Source organism: Danio aesculapii, chromosome 17 (assembly GCF_903798145.1).
Source record: "Danio aesculapii chromosome 17, fDanAes4.1, whole genome shotgun sequence".
Classification (NCBI taxonomy): domain Eukaryota; kingdom Metazoa; phylum Chordata; class Actinopteri; order Cypriniformes; family Danionidae; genus Danio; species Danio aesculapii.
The window spans coordinates 3,800,333-3,822,658 of NC_079451.1; the positions used below are offsets into that span (position 1 = coordinate 3,800,333).

Sequence of the window (22,326 nt, forward strand, 5' to 3'; positions counted from 1 at the left end):
TTTGGAAGTAATTCGGGGTGTCCTCCTGTAGATAAACGTCATAAGAACAATGTTTAGTGGCTCAATGTATTACTGCAGTGTTTTTAAAAGTCTAAACACTTTATTGATATAGTGAACAGCCAAGCACATGAGGTCAGAACACAAACGAGTCACAGATAATGAAGTATTAAGGGTTTCTCCCATAGGAAAGCCTAGCAGAATGCTAGCAGGCGTCTGTAGCTCCGCTCATGCTCCGCCTCTTTCCCCTTTGTTTGGTATCCACTGGTTGGTGCGATGACGCGCGAACAAAATGGCGACGGTTGGCCACACCTACTGGTAGCTTCTTTTGGGTTCTTTAGAAATCTATGGGTGACGTCACGGATACTACGTCCATATCTTTTACAGTCTATGGTTTTGACCCTAAAAATGCACTTAGAGTACATATTTTTCAGTATATAGCTTTATTTCAGCCATTTTAAAGCTAACGCAGTGTATCTGCAAATGTTAACAGGATTTATTGAAGGTTTAAAGGGAAGATGCGTCTGGGAGTTAGTTGCCACACATGGCGTATAATACGCAGCCTCCTGTTATGCTCTTGTCAAATTAACTGGATTAGAGAACTGAATATTGTGCAGCTGGTAATTAGCACTAGCTCATTCTCTGTACAGTATTTAGAGAGCCGTTTTGATCTGCTCAGCACTGCACTCTTAGGAAAAAAATGGTTCTGAAGCTTTTTCATACACTGTTAAAGACTTTCAGGATTTTTTTAAATGCCACAGCAAAAACCATAACCTGGTTAACAGTAAGTTTTCCTAAGTGTATACAGGGAATAACCGTAAATTGTCTTTCCCAGAATTCCCTGCATAACATTTCCCATTTTTATGTTTTTTTTCATCAGTTATTACATTAGATATGTTATGTAATTTTGATAAATAATGTTTACATTACTTTCATGTGTGCTACCATGAGGGTGTTTAGTAGTTGTGTGAATGACACATTCACAACATTCGAACACCGTCTGAATATAAGTAAGTTTCTTGCTGTGATGAGCATTGGTTCATCATATGACTCTCTCATAGGGTTGCATGATTTTGGAAAAATTTGATATTGCGATATTTTATTTTTCTGCAATAAATTTGTGATGTAAATACAAGATTAGCACTGAATAGCACTGTTTGACAGTTCTCTGGGGAGTCTAACAGTATTCAGGTACAGAGATTGAATAATCACAATGCAAAAAAAATCCTGTTTCTGGTCCAAAGATTCTTAGATCAAGTAAAAATATGCTTCTTGATTTAAGAATATTCTAATATTTAGACTAAAAACAAGACGAAACTCTTGTTTTTTAGAATGTACATTCACATGGATTGAATCACTCGTTTTATTTCCCATTTGTAAGGTCAGAATAAATTGGGCGCAGGATTTGAGAACAGAACAGTTCTATTTATAAGTTCTATTTATAAGCATGAGCATTTATAAACATGAGCGTATCGGCATGCCACAAGGGGCATTTTTTAATGTGACTTTTTTCTCTCTCCGTCTGACAGTCTTGCGTGGATGCTGCGAGGCACTTTATTCTGTCACATTGAGTGACTGCGGTTGTCCTTGAAAGCTTGTGTCTATGATTGGTCGTGTATGGTATGTCCTCAGGTCCGTGCTGCTCTGGCTGGGCTCCTCTGTCACGGATCTCACTTGGCACCACCACCTGCTAGATTATAAAGCTTTAACCCTGGCACTTTCCTGTGCAGCGACTTGTACAGTAAATAGCTATTTTTACATCTGAAAATGAGAATTAGATTTATGCACAAAATATTGTGAAAAAACATTTACGGAAAAAAGCTCAGATTTAACACTTCAAGATAAATTGCCAACAAATATCGAAAAGAAATTTAAAGCACCGCCCAGGCTGGTTGATTGTCACTCCTCATTTGCATTTGATCATTTGCGCTGTCAGTTTGAGCATCTGATATAAAGTTTGAGCGTTTGATTTGTCATTTAATTGATTGTGAATATTAAATATCAAATACATTTGATTTCTCATTTGAGAATAGATTTTGATTTATTGTTTGAGAGTTTGAGCATTTGTTTTATCACTTCGGTAGTTGTTTTGAGAGTTTGATTTGTTTTTGGATCTTTTTAGGCACTTGAATTTTCATTTTAGTTTTGTTAGGAAACCGCTTCCATACCCTACTTCCAACTCTCACTCTCCATCTCTTTTCGGAGGATGCTGCTGTTCTCCAGAGGTCACGTTTTCAGCTGTGGTCGCATACATTGACGCAGCCTTCATGACTGTAACGAAATGCACTGCGTTTTCCACCAAGGCAACTGAGGGTGCTGAAAACTGCCAATGTGAACTGGCAGTGGGCTGGTTATAGAGACCAGAACAAAGACAAGTAATGCACATTTTCAAAGGAGAATAACTTATGTTTACAATTGTTTTTCAGAAAAACAAACATGTTCACTTAGCAGGTTTCTGAAATAGTTGTAAACATATCGTTATTGGTATTTCAATATGGTATTTCTATGATTTAGAAGAGTCAAGAACTTACATACAGCACCTTTAAAGGACAGGAAGTTTGACCAGAGGAGAAATAGTCGTGCTCAGCTGAGCCTGGTTTCTCTTGAGGTTTTTTCCTTCACTTTCATCAATTGGTGAAGTTTGTTCCTCACCGCTGTCGCCACTGGCTTGCTTGGTTTGGGACTTGTGGAGCTGCGCATCGATGGATTCGCTCTTCAGTGTTTGGACTTTCAGCAGTGAAAATTAAACCACACTGAACTGAACTAAACTGAACTTCAACTCTGAAAACTTACAAAGAAACAATTTACAAGAACTTCTAAGTTTAGCTGCTGACACAATCTACACTGTAAAAGCGCTATAGAAATAAAGTTGAATTGAGCTGAACTTAAAGTTTGTCTGGGACTGTAGTGCAATCGAATGAGTTCGTCGTCGCCCACATCGTGTCTGGCGTGAAATGCGGCTGTTGGAGTAATTGCGTTCTTCAGAATCTCTGAATAAATATAATTATCTCCTCATCATCAGATGCAAAAGTGGTTGAGCATCCCCCGAGCACAGAGATAGACTGGCGTCCCCTGAGCTGACGCATGTGTGTGTGTGGAGCCAGCTGCTCCTGCGGTGTCCTTCCCACACACAGAGCGAGACAGCTCCAGGACGGCCTCATGACAGAGACTGATCCGAAGAGAGGGTGAAGCGTACCTCAAGCAGATGTTTGTGGCTGCTGAGAGAAATGGCTTCACTGTCACCTTCATCCCTCTCTGCGCTCTGGGGAGATGATCGGACACGATACACATGTGGGTGGATGACATTATCACGTCAGAACTTTTGGTGCGCTTTGTTGCTTTAATTGTTATTCTTTTTCAAATGTTTCCCAAGTTATATTTATGTCACGTTTTCACTCTCCACAAATGGACGCAACATAGGCGCGATCTGAAAACGTAGCCTTATAAACATAGCTGGAGATCGCAAATTATGCTAGAGCTACGTATGGCTGCATTTTGTCTTTAAAATGAACACTACGGGGCGGTATGACCACGTTCCTTTTGGCGCTTTCCGGCTGACCGCTTACCTCCACATGGACGACTTTCCCACTGTTACCAGTTTGCCCAGTAGCTCGGCATGTATATCAGCGGACTTGAGACGCAAAGAGAAGTTGACCATGACCACTGGGTTCGAGTCTAGCTAAGAACGGTTCCAGAAAGTGGGTAAGACAAAAACAGAATCATGATCAATCGGTGCTTTTGAAAACACTATTGGTTGGGTTTAGGGAAGGAGGAGGGTGGGTCAGTCGAATGGTCATTCTGTCAGTCAGTCGACTGGTGGGCTTACGTGGAAGCACAGAGGTAAATAGCACTCGTGAGAGAATGGCCTGTGATTTCTTAAACTGCAGCAAACTTAATCTCTCTCTGCCATCGTGATAAATACTGTAATGTATTGTTCATTCTTTGTTCATGTAAGTCAGGGGTCACCAATCACGCTCCTGGAGGGCCGGTGTCCCTGCAGGGTTTAGCTCCAACTTGCCTCAACACACCTGCTTGATTGTTTCAAGAATACCTGGTAAGACCTTGATTAGCTTGTTCAGGTGTGTTTGATTAGAGTTGGAGCTAAAATCTGCAGGACACCGGCCCTTCAGGAACAAGTTTGGTGACCCCTGATGTAAGTAATTGCATTAAAATAAAGATGAAATATCCTGATAAATTCACGTTTCTTTATGATATCTTGAATATATTTGAATTATCCCCATTTTGAATGATGCACCAAATATTTTAGATTTTTCTCAGCATTTAAAACACTGATGATCAGAATGTACTCATGTCAATGACACTACATTCTTGCTGAAAATCAGAGTAATTTTCATCCTTTAGTACTTTACTCTGTTTGCTTGTTTTGTTTTTGAGCGCACTTGACATTTTAGTAGCATTTCCTTTGTACTAATCATTCTCAAAGTATTAATGATGTAAGGTGTCATTATCACATAGTCATTTAACATTCAAATAAGGGGCTAATATTAAGTATCGACAAGTATTTATCTTAGGATTTTTAAATTTGTATCAAAGGGCACCTATGTCATCATCTTTTGTAAGCTGTTTGGACAGAACTGTGATAGGTATAGTGTGTCCATAGTCATATAGGAGTGATAGAAACAAAACAAGTCTCTTTTTTAAATATTCTGATGTTAAAATAGGATCCAAATCCCTCCCGTTTTGAGGTTCAACGCAACGTGACAGGAGTGCAGTTTCCCCTTCCACCGAATTGATTACCATGTCTCTATAGTAACACATATAAATATCATAGACTGTAAAATATATGGACGGAGTATCCGTGACGTCACCCATAGGTTTCTGAACACTGCAAAAGAAGCTACAAGTAGGCGCGGCCAACCGTCGCCATTTTGTTCGCGCGTCATCGCACCCACGGCGGGATACCAAACAAGGGCAAAGAGGCGGAGAGTGAGCGGAGCTACAGACACCTGCTGGCACTTTGCTTAGACCTGGCAGACAGACTTTACTTTGGGTGAAACGCTTGATACTTTATTACCTGCGACTCGTTTGTGTTCTGACCACACGTGCTTGGCTGTACACTATATCAATAAAGTGTTTAGACTTTTAAAAACACTGTAGTAATACATTAAGCCACTAAACATTGTTCTTATGACGTTTTTCTACAGGAGGAAAACGCAAATTACTTCCAAACACTTCAGATATAGTCTGTGTTAGTAAATGCAAGACTATTGATGAACTCCAGCATAACACTGTATGATAACGCTTTAGATGACTGATCTAGAGCCTACAGCTAATCAATCTGTCAGATTCTAGAGTGCTTTACGGGTCTAAAGAAAAATATTAATGATAAATGATCTTCAATAAAACAAATACATTTATAGAGATGGTATACAAGTATATAACTTTACTCACATGGGAAACGGAGGCCACGTGAATGGTTTGAGCACAATTAAATGCACACAGCATCCCATATCATCTGATAATTGTAAGAAAGAAGTCCAAAAGGCAGCTGACTGTGTAAAGCCACATAAAACAACACAAAAATACGATGAATATGCCGAGATCAGTGGCTAATCTGCCGGATTCAGCTGAAGTGAAGTGACGGCGACCAGCGAGACCTAGCTGTCACTCAAGTGGCCACGCCCTTAATTATGCAAACTTAATATAACCTAATATAAAGGAAATGGATGAGTTATAAAAAAATTCACCCCCCTCACAGTTGTCATGGAGGGTAATAATAGCTATATGAACCAAAATCGTTCTTTGTACCAGGCTGTAAACACCTTTTTTTCTGCTGTAAAGTTGGCCATTCTAACAGTGGGCTCAATTGCAATTTGCTCTATTATGGAGCCAGGACTAGCGGAATTTTGATGAATTGCAGTTTCAGTTACTTCCGTATTGGCTTCCCGAGGGAGAGCGGGAGGTTGCCGCTTGATAAACATATATCCACATGACAGGACGTGCACAAAACAACTGGGATTAAAAGATCTGTTCAGATCTCTGTGATCATCTGCACCTCAAGAATGAGTTTTACAAGTTTAATACGATTTTAAAGGATTTCTGTGATTTTAAAACTGCATATTTGTAATAAAGACGGGAAAATTGCTACGTAATTCATCACCACTGCCACATAGTGTCGATACAATTTTAAATCAAGACGCTACAATCCCAGTCTGTGGATGTGAAATCAGAGATGCGTGTGGGAACGCTGGGCCTGAAGAACCAGAACATTTGCAGCTACAATGCCATAACAGTTCAAATTCCCCAGATTTAGAAAGGTATAATAAATAATCTGATGGGTGTTTTGAGCTGAAACTTTACAGACACATTCTGGAGACACAAAAGACTTAAATCTGGAAAAAGGGCGCAAATAGGTGCCATTTTTAACAACAAATATAGGATATTTGGAAACTTTATTTCAACAAACCATTAACTAAGACTTTTATCTCAGTGAACTGCTAATTAGCTGCTTATTAGTAACTAATGTTTTGGTTTTGGGAAGGATTAGGGATGTAGAATGAATCCATACTTTACAACCAAACCCAGTTCATATTGCAATAATAGGCCTTTAATATCATAGTTAATATCATGAATTATAACTTAAACTAAAGTGTTACCGAATATTTAGAGGCAGGTTATTATTTTCTACTTTTTAATCATCATTAAACTGGTTTTCTCCATTGACCGTAGCCCCATGGGACCATGGCAGAAAATGAAAGCTCAGAGTGAATAATGGGGTCAGATTTGGAATAAGTGGTGCTCCATTTTAATAAATGGGGTCAAAGGAGGTATCAGGAGAAATGGGAAGGTTATTTCAAAGTCTCCGAATGCCTGCAGCGTTACTTGTCATACATTATGATCCTGCTCGAACGTAACAGCCGGTTTCTACATAAAACACTTTAGATTTTGTCAGTAGTGCTTTTTTATAGAGATGTTTTTCAGTGGAAGATTTCTTTATCGTAAATCTATTGTTATTGGATATACTGAAGAAATAATACACTCCAAAATTGGCAGCAAATGTCATTAATTATTGCAAATAACCAATTGAAACCAACGTTAAATTTTGATGTAGCTAATACATAGGCTGCATGGTGGCTCAGTGGTTAGCACTGTTGCCTCGCAGCAAGAAGGTCGCTGGTTGGACCAGTTGACATTTCAGTGTGGAGTTTGCATGTTCTCCCCGTGTTGGTGTGGGTTTCCTCCAGGTGCTCCGGTTTCCCCTACAGTCCAAAGACATGCGCGATAAATTAAATGAACTAAATTCGCCGTAGTGTTTGAGTGTGTGTGAATGTGAGAATGTATGGGTGTTTCCCAGGACTGGGATGCAGCTAGAAGGGCGTTCGCTGTATAAAACATTTGCCAGAGTAGTTGGCGGTTCATTCCACCGTGGCAACCTCTGAAATGAAGACCTAGATGATGGGAAATGAATGAATAGATAATACATGACGTGATTATCTTTCCTTTTCGGTTTGTTTTTTAATTGTCTCCCAGCATTAGAGTGCTTGTCTGGGATGGAAATATCACACATTCCATCAACTGGAAAATATTATCAGGCATAATCTTTTATCTTGGCTTTCTATACTGCCTGTCTCAGCAGTTCACTATGCACCAGGCAAGGGCAGCATCGTCATTCCATTGTGCTCTCAGTGCTGTGTGTGTGGGGCAAGGTCATCTACAGTGTCTGACAATCTTACTGTATTTTCCACATGAACTCATTTTTGAACATAGAAATAGTCTGCATCTAATAAAGATAATGCTTACCGGTGACTGCAGTAAGAGAGGGAGCGGGCTGATTAACTTATTGTCTATGTGTTTGGCACACTATTGCTGCTGCTGCTGGGGTTTTGACGGACGATGCGGTGTAACGATCACATTCTTAATTGCTGTAGCTCCTGTTAGATGACGGAGATGATTGAACCAGCACCACCTATTTGCATGAAAACTGCTAATTGACTTCATCACCCTTGCAAAATGTTACACGTAATAAGGCGGTTATAATTGGGTTACGGATGTGAACATTTATTTTGGTAAAAAAAAGAAGAAGTCTGATTAGTACAATAATCTAGCACAAATATCATTACAGATATGCTCACTGAATACAAACCCAACAGATCACTCAGATCTTTAGGATCAAATAAACTAGAAATCCCAAGAGTTCAGTCAAAGCAGGGTGAATCTGCCTTCAGCTACTAAAAGCGCCCCCTGCTGCTGAAATCAGCTTCCAGAAATGATCAGATGTGCTCCAACATTAGACACATTCAAATCAAGACTGAACACACATCTGAGCTGTGCCTTTACTGAATGAGCGCTGTGCTACGTCCGACAGTTCGCACTATTGTGTCTTTATTTTCTTTTTTAATTCTTTTATAACCTGCTTTTACACATTTTAATCTGTTTTATCTGTTTTTAATCATGTTATTGTTTGTTTTTTTATTTTATTTTCTTATACTTGAGTTTTTTATTCCTGTTTATGTAAAGCACTTTGAGTTGCCACTGTGTATGAAATGTGCTATAGAAATAAACTTGCCTTGCCTTGATTAACAGATTAATGCAAATACATTTGAAAAAAATAATCATCTGATGCATTTTTACAGCAGTTTAATTAACTGGATGTTTACATCCCGAACATAGCAAAAGGATAGTCAATTTGAACAATGAACATTTTAAACAGCTCTTAATTTTCCTATGTTCATATAAAGCTGACACCCGTCCAATCACAACATTCCATCTCAACAAAAGTTTATTTTTGAACCTCTCTTTTTAAACTAATTGTTTTCCTTATTATTATATCCATTTCCATGTTTTTTCCACCTTTTAATGTTTTAACTGGGCCATTAGAAAAAATCCTTTGTGTTTAGCCTTGTGTAAGTCTGAAATTTCATTCATAATAGTATAAAAGACCTTAAAAGTCTTCAATTTGACTTGATGAAACCCTGTATTTAGACAGAAACCAAACTTTCCTCATTAAGGTCCTCATTAAGGTACGGAGAAGCACTTTAGCATCGAGAACAACACAGTGTAAGTACATTTAGACTTGTTTTCAGTTGCTGTGTTTGGTTAGAGAACACTTGTTTTCAGCTGGTTGTGTATGGTTGTAGGACATTTAAAATACACTACTCACCCGTTTGCACTGGCTGCCAGTTGCTGCTCGCATCAAATTCAAAGCTCTGATGTTTGCTTACAAAGCGACCTCTGGTTTTGCTCCTTATCTGCTCTCACTTCTGCAGATTTATGTGCCCTCCAGAAACTTGCGTTCTGTGAATGAACGTCGCCTCGTGGTTCCATCCCTAAGAGGGAAGAAATCACTTTCCCGAACTCTCGCATTCAATCTGCCCAGTTGGTGGAATGAACTCCCTAACTGCATCAGAACAGCAGAGTCACTTGCTGTCTTCAAGAAACGACTAAAAACTCAACTATTTAGTCTCCACTTTCCTTCCTAATCTGTAACTGCCTCTCTGGCTATACCACTAACTGTTCTCTCTCTTAAAAAAAAAATTCTAATGCTTTGCTTCTTAGACTTTACACACCTGAAACTTGTCTATAGCACTTATTCACTGCTGCTCTTATAGTTGTGTAAATTGCTTCCTTGTCCTCATTTGTAAGTCGCTTTGGATAAAAGCGTCTGCTAAATGACTAAATGTAAAGGTAAATGTAAATGAAGAGTTTTCTTGAACCAATAATCCTCATGTCAACAAGGCTGTAATGGACTAAAAAACAAGCGTAACATGCTTCCAAAAAGTCAGCGATGTCTGTCAGGATTTAATGTAGTGTGAATTATTGATATGAACACTGCATTCATCAAACCACAGTAGGACTCCATTCATCCATCCATTTAAACAGAACTATTTCTTCACTTAATTCTCTCTCAGTGGTTTTCTAGGAAATCGTCAATTTGTAATGTTAGCTAAAGCTACAGTAAATGGAACTGATGTAAGCATGTTTTATTCAGATTTAGGCCACTTGCTGCTTGAGTGTTGTCTTCACTTGAACAGAGGAGAAATTAATAAAACAAGACTTAAATGTTTAATTTTAGGAACAAACCATTTCCATCCATTTTATTAATAAAAAATAGAACTACTTGCACAAGCACACTGAGAGAACAGTACAGTAATATTCGAACAGTTTCCTCTGCAAAATGAAGAAGCGCAGAAGCATCCACCAAAATATAAGCTGCATTTATCCGATAAGGAGTCATCAAACTGGCCACCGAACAAAAACGAGGGCCTAACCGCTTCGTCTGAATCATAAGAAACTTTGTTTTGTTTTCACTAGCGTGCTAATAAACAAGCTGCACCATAACAATATATGAATAGTGGATCTTTATAGTTACAAAACCTCTATTTGTAATACTATCTACAGGTCATCGTCTTCATTCGTTTCGGCGTGTCTTCCAGCATGTTAAGCTAACAAAAAATAAATTGCTTTCAAATGAGGTTACACAATTAAAGGTGTAAATGTTTGTCTTCTTATAAAGAAGGTTTGCTGTGAACATGCTTGGGTGTTGAAGAGTGCTCTCGGTAAACGAACAGTGGGAATCTTTGCAGAGCTTTGATGTATGTGAAATCCCAAAGCACAATTTAAAAGAGTCGAGCCTGCCCTGGCGAAACCCGAACAGTTAATGATCTCGGAGTCTTTGTGCTTTGAAATTTTAGGTTGAGTGTTCTTGAATGATCTTCCCATTCAGATCTTTCCGATGGTCTGGCATTTGGCAAGCAGAACAGTACACCTGTACATACATTAGCAAAGACGTCTTGAGTTTGGCACATTCACAATTGTAACTTTTTTTCAGTGCATTATTGACTTTTGGAAAGTAGGAGGAGTGGTTATTGCGTTTGGCGATGGTGGTTAATGTCCAGGAGTTGGCATGGTATGCTGAGGAGGGCGTAATCTGCCTTAGGAGGCAGCGCAAAGCCTGTGTGCCCACTCAGCGTGCCTGCCGTCACCTGCAGGGGGCGAGCTGCGCTCAGCCATCTGCTTGCCTGTGGGAATCTGCTTGAGAGGAAGAATGCGCCGTACCATCCATCACTGCCAAAGCTCTTTTTGCCAGAGCAGAACAACACTGAAATTGCATTCCTCCCTTCAGCAGCATAGAAACGCATGACCGCATCCAAGCACAACGCACACTTACTCAACTCTTGGCACAAGTTCTGTATGCAGGGAAGGGGGGGGGGGGGGGGGCATGCTTATGAGGGGGTGTTTGCGTATACATGCATTGGCACATTACATGCGACTGTTCTGGCTGTCAGAGGTGGCGTCCATAAGGGCTCAGGAAGAAATGGCATTGCATGTGTTGAGGGAGGCTGAGCATGAGAGTGTGACGTTTCTCCCTTTTGGAGGATTATTAGTGTTGGTCAGCAGCACTTTTGACATGCTTACCATTTATCAAAGACAACAAAACTCACTTGGATTGAGGGATGTGTGTGAAAAATAGTGCATTTACTTGAGGAACACATTTACAGTAGCAGCACCACTGAAAATTCACAGTAAAGGCCTGTTCACACCAAGCACAATAACACTACACGCTCAGAAATAAAGGTACAAGAGCTGTCACTGGGGTGATACCTTTTTAAAAGGTACATATTTGGACTTAAAGGGTCCTTATTAATACCTCAAGGGTACATATTAGTACCTAAGAAGTACAAAAGAGTACCTCTTTTAAGATGCCAATATATATATATATATATATATATATATATATATATATATATATATATTATGCATTGGCAAATAGTAAATTCGTTATCTGTTTAGTATTAACTCTACATTAATAGATGATAGTAAGCAGTTTATAATACAATTCATAGCAGTTTATGATACAAATGCAACAGAATCTGTGGACATTTTCTGCTATTTCTGCACAGAATATTGTTGAAAATCTGCGGATTTATGCGGAATGATTTTGGGGGTATCGTAACTAAATAGTAATATATGAAATAAACAATAAGATGGTCATTATCTTTAAATCATCATGGTAAGAATTTATAATTACACACTATGAATCATTCATTATGCATCATCAAATAGTGAATTCATTATCTGTTAAGCTTTAACTCTTCATTAACAGATGTTAGTAAGCAGTTTATAGCAGATACAAATGCTCCAGGACCAGACAGAATCTGCTGATATTTTTAGCTATTTCTGCTCTGAATAATGTGAAAAATCTGCGGATTTATGCGGAATAAACCTTAAATTAAAACCTAAAACCTTAAACCTTAAAACTAAAACCTTAATATATGAAATAAACAATAATATTTTTTTAACTTGTATTTAATGTTTACAATGCAAATCCAATTAGATCCATTTATTTGGTAAACAAAGCAAGTCTCTCATATAATATCTCTACACTATATCTACTAAATATTATTACTTTACAAACTGAACTGTAAATAAATCATATGAATATTATCATATTAGTCAATAATACTACTGAAATTAATGTAAAAAATGAATAAATAAAAAATGTACACACATTTACACAGGTTTATAAACAGAAAAAAATGATGGGTTAAATCTGCGGAAATCAGCGCGTGCAGATTCAGTGTGGGCCTACTTATAAGCACATTTATAATGTACTTAATAATGGTACTTTCATTCTTTGTTAATGATTAATTTTTCATGACTGAATTATTTATCGCATTATTTACAAATCATTTGTATTTAAGAGGAATTGTTTTTTTAAGATCATTCAGAATCAGTAAGTAAATGATTAAAAAACTATTCAAATCAACATTTATATACACTGAATAAAATGATGCCTGCAAAATTATTGCAAACTATTTATGTGTTGAATTTAAACAAACAAATGAAATTTAGTAATGTTTAACTTAATAAGTTTGTTTAAATTCAGCCCAAATAAATTTTTCTCAAAAAAAAAATGTAGTAAATGCAAAGAATTATCCTTTAATCTTTTTTTTCAGTGTATTATTCTTCAGGCATTTACTAATAGTTAATTTCTATGTTAGTAAATGCTTTATTAATGCTTTATTAACTTATCTTCATGCAGTTATTCAGCCTTATTCAGTTTTGTGACCTAATCTAAAGCGAGGACTATTCATGCTCTATAAATCACTTATAAATGACAATTAAAGGCTCAGTATCAAATGAACAATAAATCTTTGCAATCGTATCTAAAAAATTAAATCACTGTGAGGTTTAAACATGGCTGAATAACAGGAGTGTCAAAATATAACATAAAACTGACCACAAAAACAATATATTAATTTAACAATACATTATGATACATTTCAGTGTTATTTAGTGACGTTTAAACTGCACTGTAACTTTATTTTAGATAAGGTTGCAAAGATTTATTTTTCATTTGACACAGTTTCATTTGCGAATCTTCAAATGAATGAAACTCTTTTCTTTTTTTATGTTTAGAACTGAGCCTGTAATTGTCATTTATTAGGGATTTATCAAGCATAAATAGTCCTCACTTTAGATTAGGTCACAAAACTGCATGAAGATAAGTTAATAAAGCATTCACTAACATACATAGTAACTATTATTATCTGCCTGATATCAGATATATAAATGTTAATTTGAGTAGTTTATTAATCATTTATTTACAAATTCTGAATAACCTTTCAAAACCAGCAACGTCTCTCGAATAACTGGTTTGGAAATGATGCAATGCTTAATTTAGTAACGAAAAAATAATAAACAAAGTATGACAAAACAATCATTACGCAAATTATATATAGTATGTACTTATAAGTAGGCCCACATGGAATCTGAGCGTGCAAATATCTGCAGATTTTCAGACTATCATTGAGTCTATTTATTTAGTTGCGTGTAAATGTTTATTTATTCAGTTTTTAAATTAATTTCAGTAATATTACTAATATGAAAACGTTCATATGATTTATTTACAATAGAGTTTGTAAAGTAATAATATTTAGTAGATATAGTGTAGATATATTATATGAGAGACTTGCTTTGTTTACCAAATAAATGGATCTAATTGGATTCGCATCGTAAACATTGAATAAACATTGAAAAGGTATTATTGTTTATTTCATATATTAAGGTTTTAGTTACGATACTCCCAAAATACTTCCGCATAAATCCGCAGATTTTTCACATTATTCAGAGCAGGAATAGCTAAAAATGTCAGCAGATTCTCTCTGGTCCTACTTATAAGAGCATTTGTATCTGCTGTTATAAACTGCTTACTAATATCTGTTATGAGTTAATGCTTAACAGATAATGAATTCACTATTTGATGATGCATAATGAATGATTCATAGTGTGTAATTATAAATTCTTACCATGATGATTTAAAGATAATGACCATCTAGAAAATGATAAAAATATATGGAAGTGAGGCAAGCCAGGCTAGCAAATTGATATATGAAATAAAAGTATCTCATGTTTCCACTTCAGTTTCAGTTGAATCCTTTAACAATGCTGCGATTTAAAATAGTTGTTTTTATTCCCTACACCGAATACAGTTGCTAAATTAGTTTGATTAGAATAATACCTTTAAATAAAATATTCAGTGATCAGATGCTCTAGTTGCACACTGAGAACATCAGTCGTTTACTAGAGGTTAATATTTATTGTTAGTATTATTTATAGTCACTCTGCTTGGTGTGAATAAGCCATTAGTGTTAATCTGTGGTTCTCTCTCTTGGAATTGGTAGATGATGTCTGTAAACACTAAGAATAACCTTTTAATGTTCATTAAATATGAATAAAAGAGACTCTTGTAGATGACTGATGCATTTGGAGACAAATACAATTGAAGTCTGAATTATTAGCCCCCCCTGTTTATTTTTTCCGCCATTTTTTTTCATAACAGTTTTAATAACTCATTTCTAATAACTGATTTATTTTCTCTTTGCCATGATGACAGTAAATAATATTTGACTAGATATTCTTCAAGACACTTCTATACCGCTTAAAGTGACATTTAAAGGCTTAACTAGGTTAATTAGGTTAACTTGGCAGGTTAGGGTAATTAGGAAAGTTATTGTATAACGATGGTTTGTTCTGGAGACCAGTGTTTCCCAACCCTGTTCCTGGAGGCACACCAACAGAACATATTTTGGATGTCTCCCTTATCTCACCCATTCACTTCAGGTTTTGGAGTCTCTTCTAATGTTCTGGTGAGTCGATTCAGGTGTGTTTGATTAGGGAGAGCTTGAAATGTGTACTGTTGGTGTGCCTTCAGGAACAGGGTTGGGAAACACTGCTGTAGACTATCGGAAAAAAAAAAATAGCGTAAAGGGGTTAACAATTTTGACCTTAAAATGGTGTTCAAAAAATTTAAACTGCTTTTCTTCTAGCTGAAATAAAACAAATAAGACTTTCTCCAGAAGAAAAAATATTATCAGACGTACTGTGAAAATTTTCTTGCTCTGTTAAACATCATTTGGGAAATATTTAAAGAAAATAAAATTCAAAGGGGGGCTAATAATTCTGACTTCAACTGTATGTTTAAATTTGCAGAGAAGAAACGTTACTCGGAAAAAGGAGTATTTGCTGTGAGAGTGGGCATAACCACACAGTTTCGTTCAAATGTAGCCAATTACTAAAAATATCATTGATGCAATTATTGATTGAGTTGGTCAGCAAGTTAAAGACTGAGGCTTTGTCCCTAGACACCAATCCTCTGCTGTTAGCTGGAGTGATTCATGACAGCCTCCAGCCCATCCTAGATAGGACCACCATCCTCAGAGTGGGCAGAAAGGTACGACCTCTACACAATACACGTATCTGGGTGTCGAATCCCGTTTCCATGGCAGTGAGTGGGAGCGTGAATAAAAGCACACATGCAGCACAGTATAAACGATGGTGCGAATGGAGCGAACGGCTAGCCCTGAGCTCAAGACTGCTTGCTGTTGTCTAGTCTGAAATACGAAAGTGTTGTTTCATTTGACATATGAAGGGGCAGTCTCCTCTCAGCCTTTATGGATTTCCCCGGCCATCCCTACTCACTCGCTCCTCCTACTTCTCTCCAAACAGTTTGGGCGGTTTATGTACTAGAGCTCTTTAGGCACAGGCTATATGGCTACAATTCAGTCTACATCAGGCATTCCACTGCATTATGCACAGGCTCCAGAAAGCATGCTTAGGCAGAATATCAATCATGTCAGTCTATCAGCTACCAAAATAAGACAAGAGGTTTCATTAACACAACCATTACTCATGTAGGAGGGGGGGGGAGCAAAGAACCTCCCAAACAAGGGCTCTTCCATACCATTGCCTCTTAGAGACATATTGCCATCTTACGTTAAACAGAGGTTATCAAACGATTGTTAGCAGCTAAACGATTGCTTCATAGTTCAGATCTTTGGGAAGGGGTTGGGGGGATTCGAAATTGCAGAAACATTCCCTTGTTGCTAATTAGTTCCCAGAGGAACGCTTTAATAAGGTTTAATAGGATGCTGGATATGTGCATTTATTTATCTTGCTCAGTACTTCACACCACTTTCGCTGTCGCTACTGCAGCGTTTCTGCTACCTGCCTGCCCCTCGGTATTCACAATCCGTCTGTTCCAAGACATTGCTTCAGGGAGTACATCTCCCGTTTGTGCTTCCTGATCTTAAAAAGGAGAGAGACGGAGAGGAGAAGGGGAAGGTTTGAAAGTTGCGGTCCCTCCTGCCCTTTCATGTTGTAATCACAAGAGCCAAGAGGTTGAGTGGCAGTGCATTGCGCTTGTCTCGCACCTGAACTGTTTGCACTCTAGACGTAGTCCTGCAGACTGTAGCCAGTCTTGTTATCCAGCGGCGAGAGAGAGCAGTACTGGTGCTGGAGCTGATCCTGCTGCTGCTGTTGTTGCAGCAGTTGCTGTTGCTGCTGCAAAAGGAGTTTGTCAGGGGGGAGAAGTATCAAATCCTGAGGGCCGTGCCGTTTGCCTGAACAGGACAGACAGAAAATGGACCCACCCACGAACAGGAAACCAGACGAGATGAAGGCTACGTAGACTGCGCCTCCTGGCTCGAACTTGTTGCTTTCGGGCACATTGGCGTCAAGGAAGCTAACAATAACCTCGTTTGTGTACCAAGAAGCGGGAACGAGGCAGAGGAAGCCAGAGGCCAGAAAGCAGGTGCCCGCTGCCATAGCAGCGTGGCGTTTAGCACGCCGTCCTCCACCCCAGCGAGTGCACTTCAAACCCAGAGAGGCCAAACACAATCCCAGTGCTGCCAACACACAGGAAAGAACCATAGTGGTGCGTGCCGTCTGCAGGTATGCGGGCAGTGCCAGCACAGAGTACTTTAGTGTACAGCTGAACATGCCTGTGCTGTACCAGGTGCAGTCCATCCACAGCCCCTGCATCTGCGAGATGGCAGTGATGATGTTCGAACCCACGTCCGCGCTCACCTTCCAGTTGGGCAGTAACGTGGCCACGGTGGCACCTAGAATGCCGAGCAATGCCAGCACAAAGGCGAAGATCTGCGTGCCCGTGGACGCCATCCTGCCACGTTTCCGAGCCCGGCCAACATTCACACAGGCTTGCTTAGTCCCCTCTCCTTCGGCTGCAACTGCAACGGCAGAGACTCCTCAGCACCGCCGCCTGCCTGAAGAAATAAGTGAGAGAATTAAACGAGTGTCCTCCTCCCCCAGTGCACTGGGAACAAAGAGAAGCGTGTACATATGATGATGAGGAAGCAGGTTCCTGACTGTGATTTTATTGCAGCTCTGCCTTTCCTGTTTATGCCTCATAGCCGTGTCTAGAATGGAGAACTGACTCACTGGCGGAGTGACAATACATTCAGGCATTGTTATGATAACTGGAGTCAGACTCAGTTCTTTTCCTCCTTACAGTCAGGTAAATTAAAGTATCGTTTCAGACACACAAGCACACAACTTAAGCACATGCTTCATTCGTTTGACTAAGGAAAACACAGAAATCTTTCAGGCTATGAGTCAGAGCGGAGGCTGAACGGTCTGTTATAATACGGAGCGGAATGCAGAAATCTTGTCCTTACCTCGGCTGGTGCAGAGCGAGCTATGACGCGTCAGGTTTCCAAACGCACACATACACATAACCGCACGCACTGCTAAACACATAAACAGAGTAGAAATGGCCGCAGATGTATCGTTAGCGGTCCGTCCATGTTCTCCGTGTCTTCAGCTTTCGGAGGACACGAGCACGATGCTGTTTTCAGAGCTGCTCGAATGATGCTCTACGTCACGCAGCAGCGATCTCTCAACTTCACGCGCAGGAAAGTCTGTGATGTGCTCCTGATGCTCTGACGGCGATTTAAGGCGAAGTTTACGTGCTGTAAGCGTTTTGATGAGGTGTTTTGAACGTTTAAACTTTTCCCCCGATACCTTTTTGTCTTTAAATCTAAAGGATTTGATTTGTTTATGTTTTAATACCTCATATTACATGATTTCGCTGTGGAGATTAAATGTTTATTGAGTAGATAAACTCAGCAGTGCTCTTGCTAGCTATAATCCAGTAATAACGATTGTTTTTGTTGTTATTGTTTGTTTAAACGTGTAATCTAAATGATTTGTCCCTAATTTTGTTTTGATTTTGCTTACTTAAACTAAAATTAATTTATTTTAGTCGATTTAAATTATAATATAATAAATATAAATCTATGTAATTTATTATTATTATTATTATTATTATAATTTAGCTGAATGCCAACATTTTTCAAAACAAAAAAAAAAAGAAAAGTGTTTTGCTCCATTTATCTGAAAGACTTGAAAAGCAGAGGGCAGGACTGTGTTTTTGTTCTGATGTTCATGGCTGTCCTTTTCACCTGCGATTCAAGGAGTTTCATTATATTGTCAATGCACCACGATCAGCCTAATCAGAATATGACTAGCCACTGAGCAGGAACATTCACTCTGCGGGAGGATGAACTCACAGCTGCTGCCCCTATAAACCCCTGCACCCCCACCCTTGCCGTCCTCCATCCGCCCTCTCCTCGCTGCAGGGTGGGAGTGGCTACATGGCATTGCTTTACAAATGACAAAGAGGGCAAGAAGAGGACAAAACACCTATCTATCTATCTATCTATCTATCTATCTATCTATCTATCTATCTATCTATCTATCTATCTGTCTGTCTGTCTGTCTGTCTGTCTGTCTGTCTGTCTGTCTGTCTGTCTGTCTGTCTGTCTGTCATTTATCCATCCATCCATACATCCATCCATCCATCCATCCATCCATACTTCCATTCATCCATATGTCTGTCTATCCATTTATTTATCTATCTATCCATCCATCCATCTATCTATCTATCTATCTATCTATCTATCTATCTATCTATCTATCTATCTATCTATCTATCTATCTATCTATCTATCTATCTATCTATCTGTCTATCTGTCTGTCTGTCTGTCTGTCTGTCTGTCTGTCTGTCATTTATCCATCCATCCATACATCCATCCATCCATCCATACTTCCATTCATCCATATGTCTGTCTATCCATTTATTTATCTATCTATCCATCCATCCATCTATCATTCTATCTATCTATCTATCTATCTATCTATCTATCTATCTATCTATCTATCTATCTATCTATCTATCTATCTATCTATCTATCTATCTATCTATCTATCTATCTATCTAATTTTATCCACCCATCCATCCATTTATCCATCCATTCATCCATCCATCCATCCGTCCATATGTCTGTCTGTCTATCTATCTATCTATCTATCTATCTATCTATCTATCTATCTATCTATCTATCTATCTATCTATCTATCTATCTATCTATCTATCTATCTATCTGTCTGTCTGTCTGTCTGTCTGTCTGTCTGTCTATCATTTATCCATCCATCCATCCATCCATCCATCCATCCATCCATCCATCCATCCATCCATCCATCCATCCATCCATCCATCCATCCATCCATCCATCCATCCATCCATTCATCCATCCACCCATCCGTCCATCTGTCTATCTGTCTGTCTCTCTATCTATCTATCTATCTATCTATCTATCTATCTATCTATCTATCTATCTATCTATCTATCTATCTATCTATCTATCTATCTGTCTATCTGTCTGTCTGTCTGTCTGTCTGTCTGTCTGTCTGTCTGTCTGTCTATCTATCATTTATCCATCCATCCATCCATCCATCCATCCATCCATCCATTTATTTATTTATTTATCCGTCCATCCGTCATTTATCCATCCATCCATCCATCCGTCTATCCATTTATTTAGCTATCCATCCATCTATCATTTTATCTATCTATCTATCTATCTATCTATCTATCTATCTATCTATCTATCTATCTATCTATCTATCTATCTATCTATCTATCTATCTATCTATCTATCTATCTATCAAACTACAGAATGATGAATGATTTAGATTTGTTATTTCCAAAATTGCAGCTGTAGGTCCAAATGACTTCCATCCAGCTGATGAAGCAATAGGTGTAGCATACTCTTGAATATTTAATATGTCATGTACGCCTTCATCATGCTATCCCTAGATAGATATCACTGGAGTGGACACTATAACTATCATTTTCTGGCTGAAAGAATAGGGTGTTTTCGTTTTATTGTTTAGGAATAGATCCATTTGTCATTGAGAGCTGCTGATGGAGTCATTTCATTCCCCTGCCGTAGCTGTTTGCCTGTAATGCAGATGTCAAGATGGTCTTATTGCAACCGCTACAGAAGTGGCTGTTTTAAATTCATGATAATAAATTAAAATTACACTCTGCTGTGCAAGAGGGAACTGCACGGGTTTCCACACCACCTTAATTTATTACATCTCCGCTTTCTTTGACAGTGTATTGAATATAGATGCTTTTCATTGACCTGGCATTCCTAAAAGTGTTATACAGGGCAACTGCTCGCCTTGTGTCTTCAGCCAGACACCATGGAATCTCATATAGTAGAGAGTCTCCACCAGAATCATTTCATATCCCAGAAGCGCATCAGCAGTGTCTTGGTTTCCCCTCAGTGCCTTGGGCTGTTCATGGAACGTGGGACGAACCATTTCCTCAGCGAAAACAAGCCTCTCTAGCAAAATCCCTGTCAGTCTGCGCTGGCTCCTTTACTCTTTCAGCCTCCTCATCTGAGCTGAAGTAAGAGTGGTTGTCTTTTGAAAGTGCTGTCATGATTAATGTATCCCTACCCATTGCAGGACTGTTTTCTCTTTTCCTTCACTCCCAGTCACATATCCATTGTTCTCTGGCGGTTATGTAAAGGAAATAATGGTTACGCAGATCGCCCTGAGGGACTGCCACTTCAGTTTGATCATTTTCCATTAGAAATGACAAATTAAACTTCACACTCTTTGTGTTAGGATAGCGCAAATGCACAGGTGCAAATAGCAGAGCTGAATAGTAGGGGGCATATATAGTGGTGTTATGGTGTGTGAAGGTTATTACTGACAGTAATGTACTCAAATGGATTTGTTCACACATGCATCATTTTGTGCACTGTGTTAAAAATAGGATTAAAATAGGATGAACAGGATAGTCATTCATTTACAATCGTATTGTTTTAAAAGGCATACTTCCTCTTGATCTGTTTATCCTAATAACTATCACTTGAAGACCGAACATTTTATCCCATTAGGCAATCTTCTGTTTAATAGACATCTAATAGACATCTAAACATTGACGGATTGGGTAAATCTGTGAAAATATAACAGACGTCTAGGAAAACGAATACTTCATCTGGACCTCTTTATCCTGATAACTTTCTGGTGTTTGTTTATATCACTTGAAGACAGAGCGTTATATCCCATTAAGCAATCTTCAGTCTTATAGACGTCTTACAGACATCTAAACATTGACGGATTGGGTAAATCTGTGAAAATATAACAGACATCTAAGAAAAGGCATACTTCATCTAGACCTCTTCATCCTGATAACTATCTGGTCTTTGTTTATATAACTTGAAGGCCGAACATTAAATACCATTAAGCAATCTTGTGTTTAATAGACGTCTTATAGACATCTAAACATTGATGGATTGGGTAAATCTGTGAAAATACAATAGACATCTAAAAAAGCTTACTTCATCAGGACCTCTTTTTCCTGATAACTATCTGGTCTTTGTTTATATCACTTGAAGACGGAATGTTATATACCATTAAGCAATCTTCTGTCTTATAGACATCTAAACATTGATGTCTTGGGTAAATCTGTGAAAATATAACAGACATCTAAGAAAAGGCATATTTCATCTGGACCTCTTTATCTGGATAACCTTCTGGTCTTTGTTTATATCACCTGAAGACAGAACGTTATATCCTATTAAGCAATCTTGTGTTTTATAGACATCTTATAGACATCTAAACATTGACGTCTTGAGTAAATTTGTGAAAGTATAACAGACATCTAAGAAAAGGCATACTCCATCTGGACCTCTTGATCCTGATAACTAT

General features: G+C 38.4%; 2 protein-coding genes across 2 annotated transcripts in view; one reads left to right on the forward strand and one right to left on the reverse strand.

Moving 5' to 3' along the window:
* The window catches only part of tfb1m (transcription factor B1, mitochondrial), a 63,746-nt gene that overhangs the window by 32,345 nt on the left and 9,075 nt on the right, over positions 1-22,326 (forward strand). The gene's annotated exons all lie outside the window — the stretch shown is intronic.
* Positions 13,891-18,173, reverse strand: LOC130244996 (claudin-20). The gene is made up of 2 exons (XM_056477618.1): positions 17,934-18,173; positions 13,891-17,522 (listed from the first exon to the last, which is right to left on the reverse strand). Exon 2 carries the CDS (start codon positions 17,416-17,418, stop codon positions 16,687-16,689), a length of 732 nt encoding a protein of 243 aa, XP_056333593.1. The 5' UTR covers positions 17,419-17,522; positions 17,934-18,173; the 3' UTR covers positions 13,891-16,686.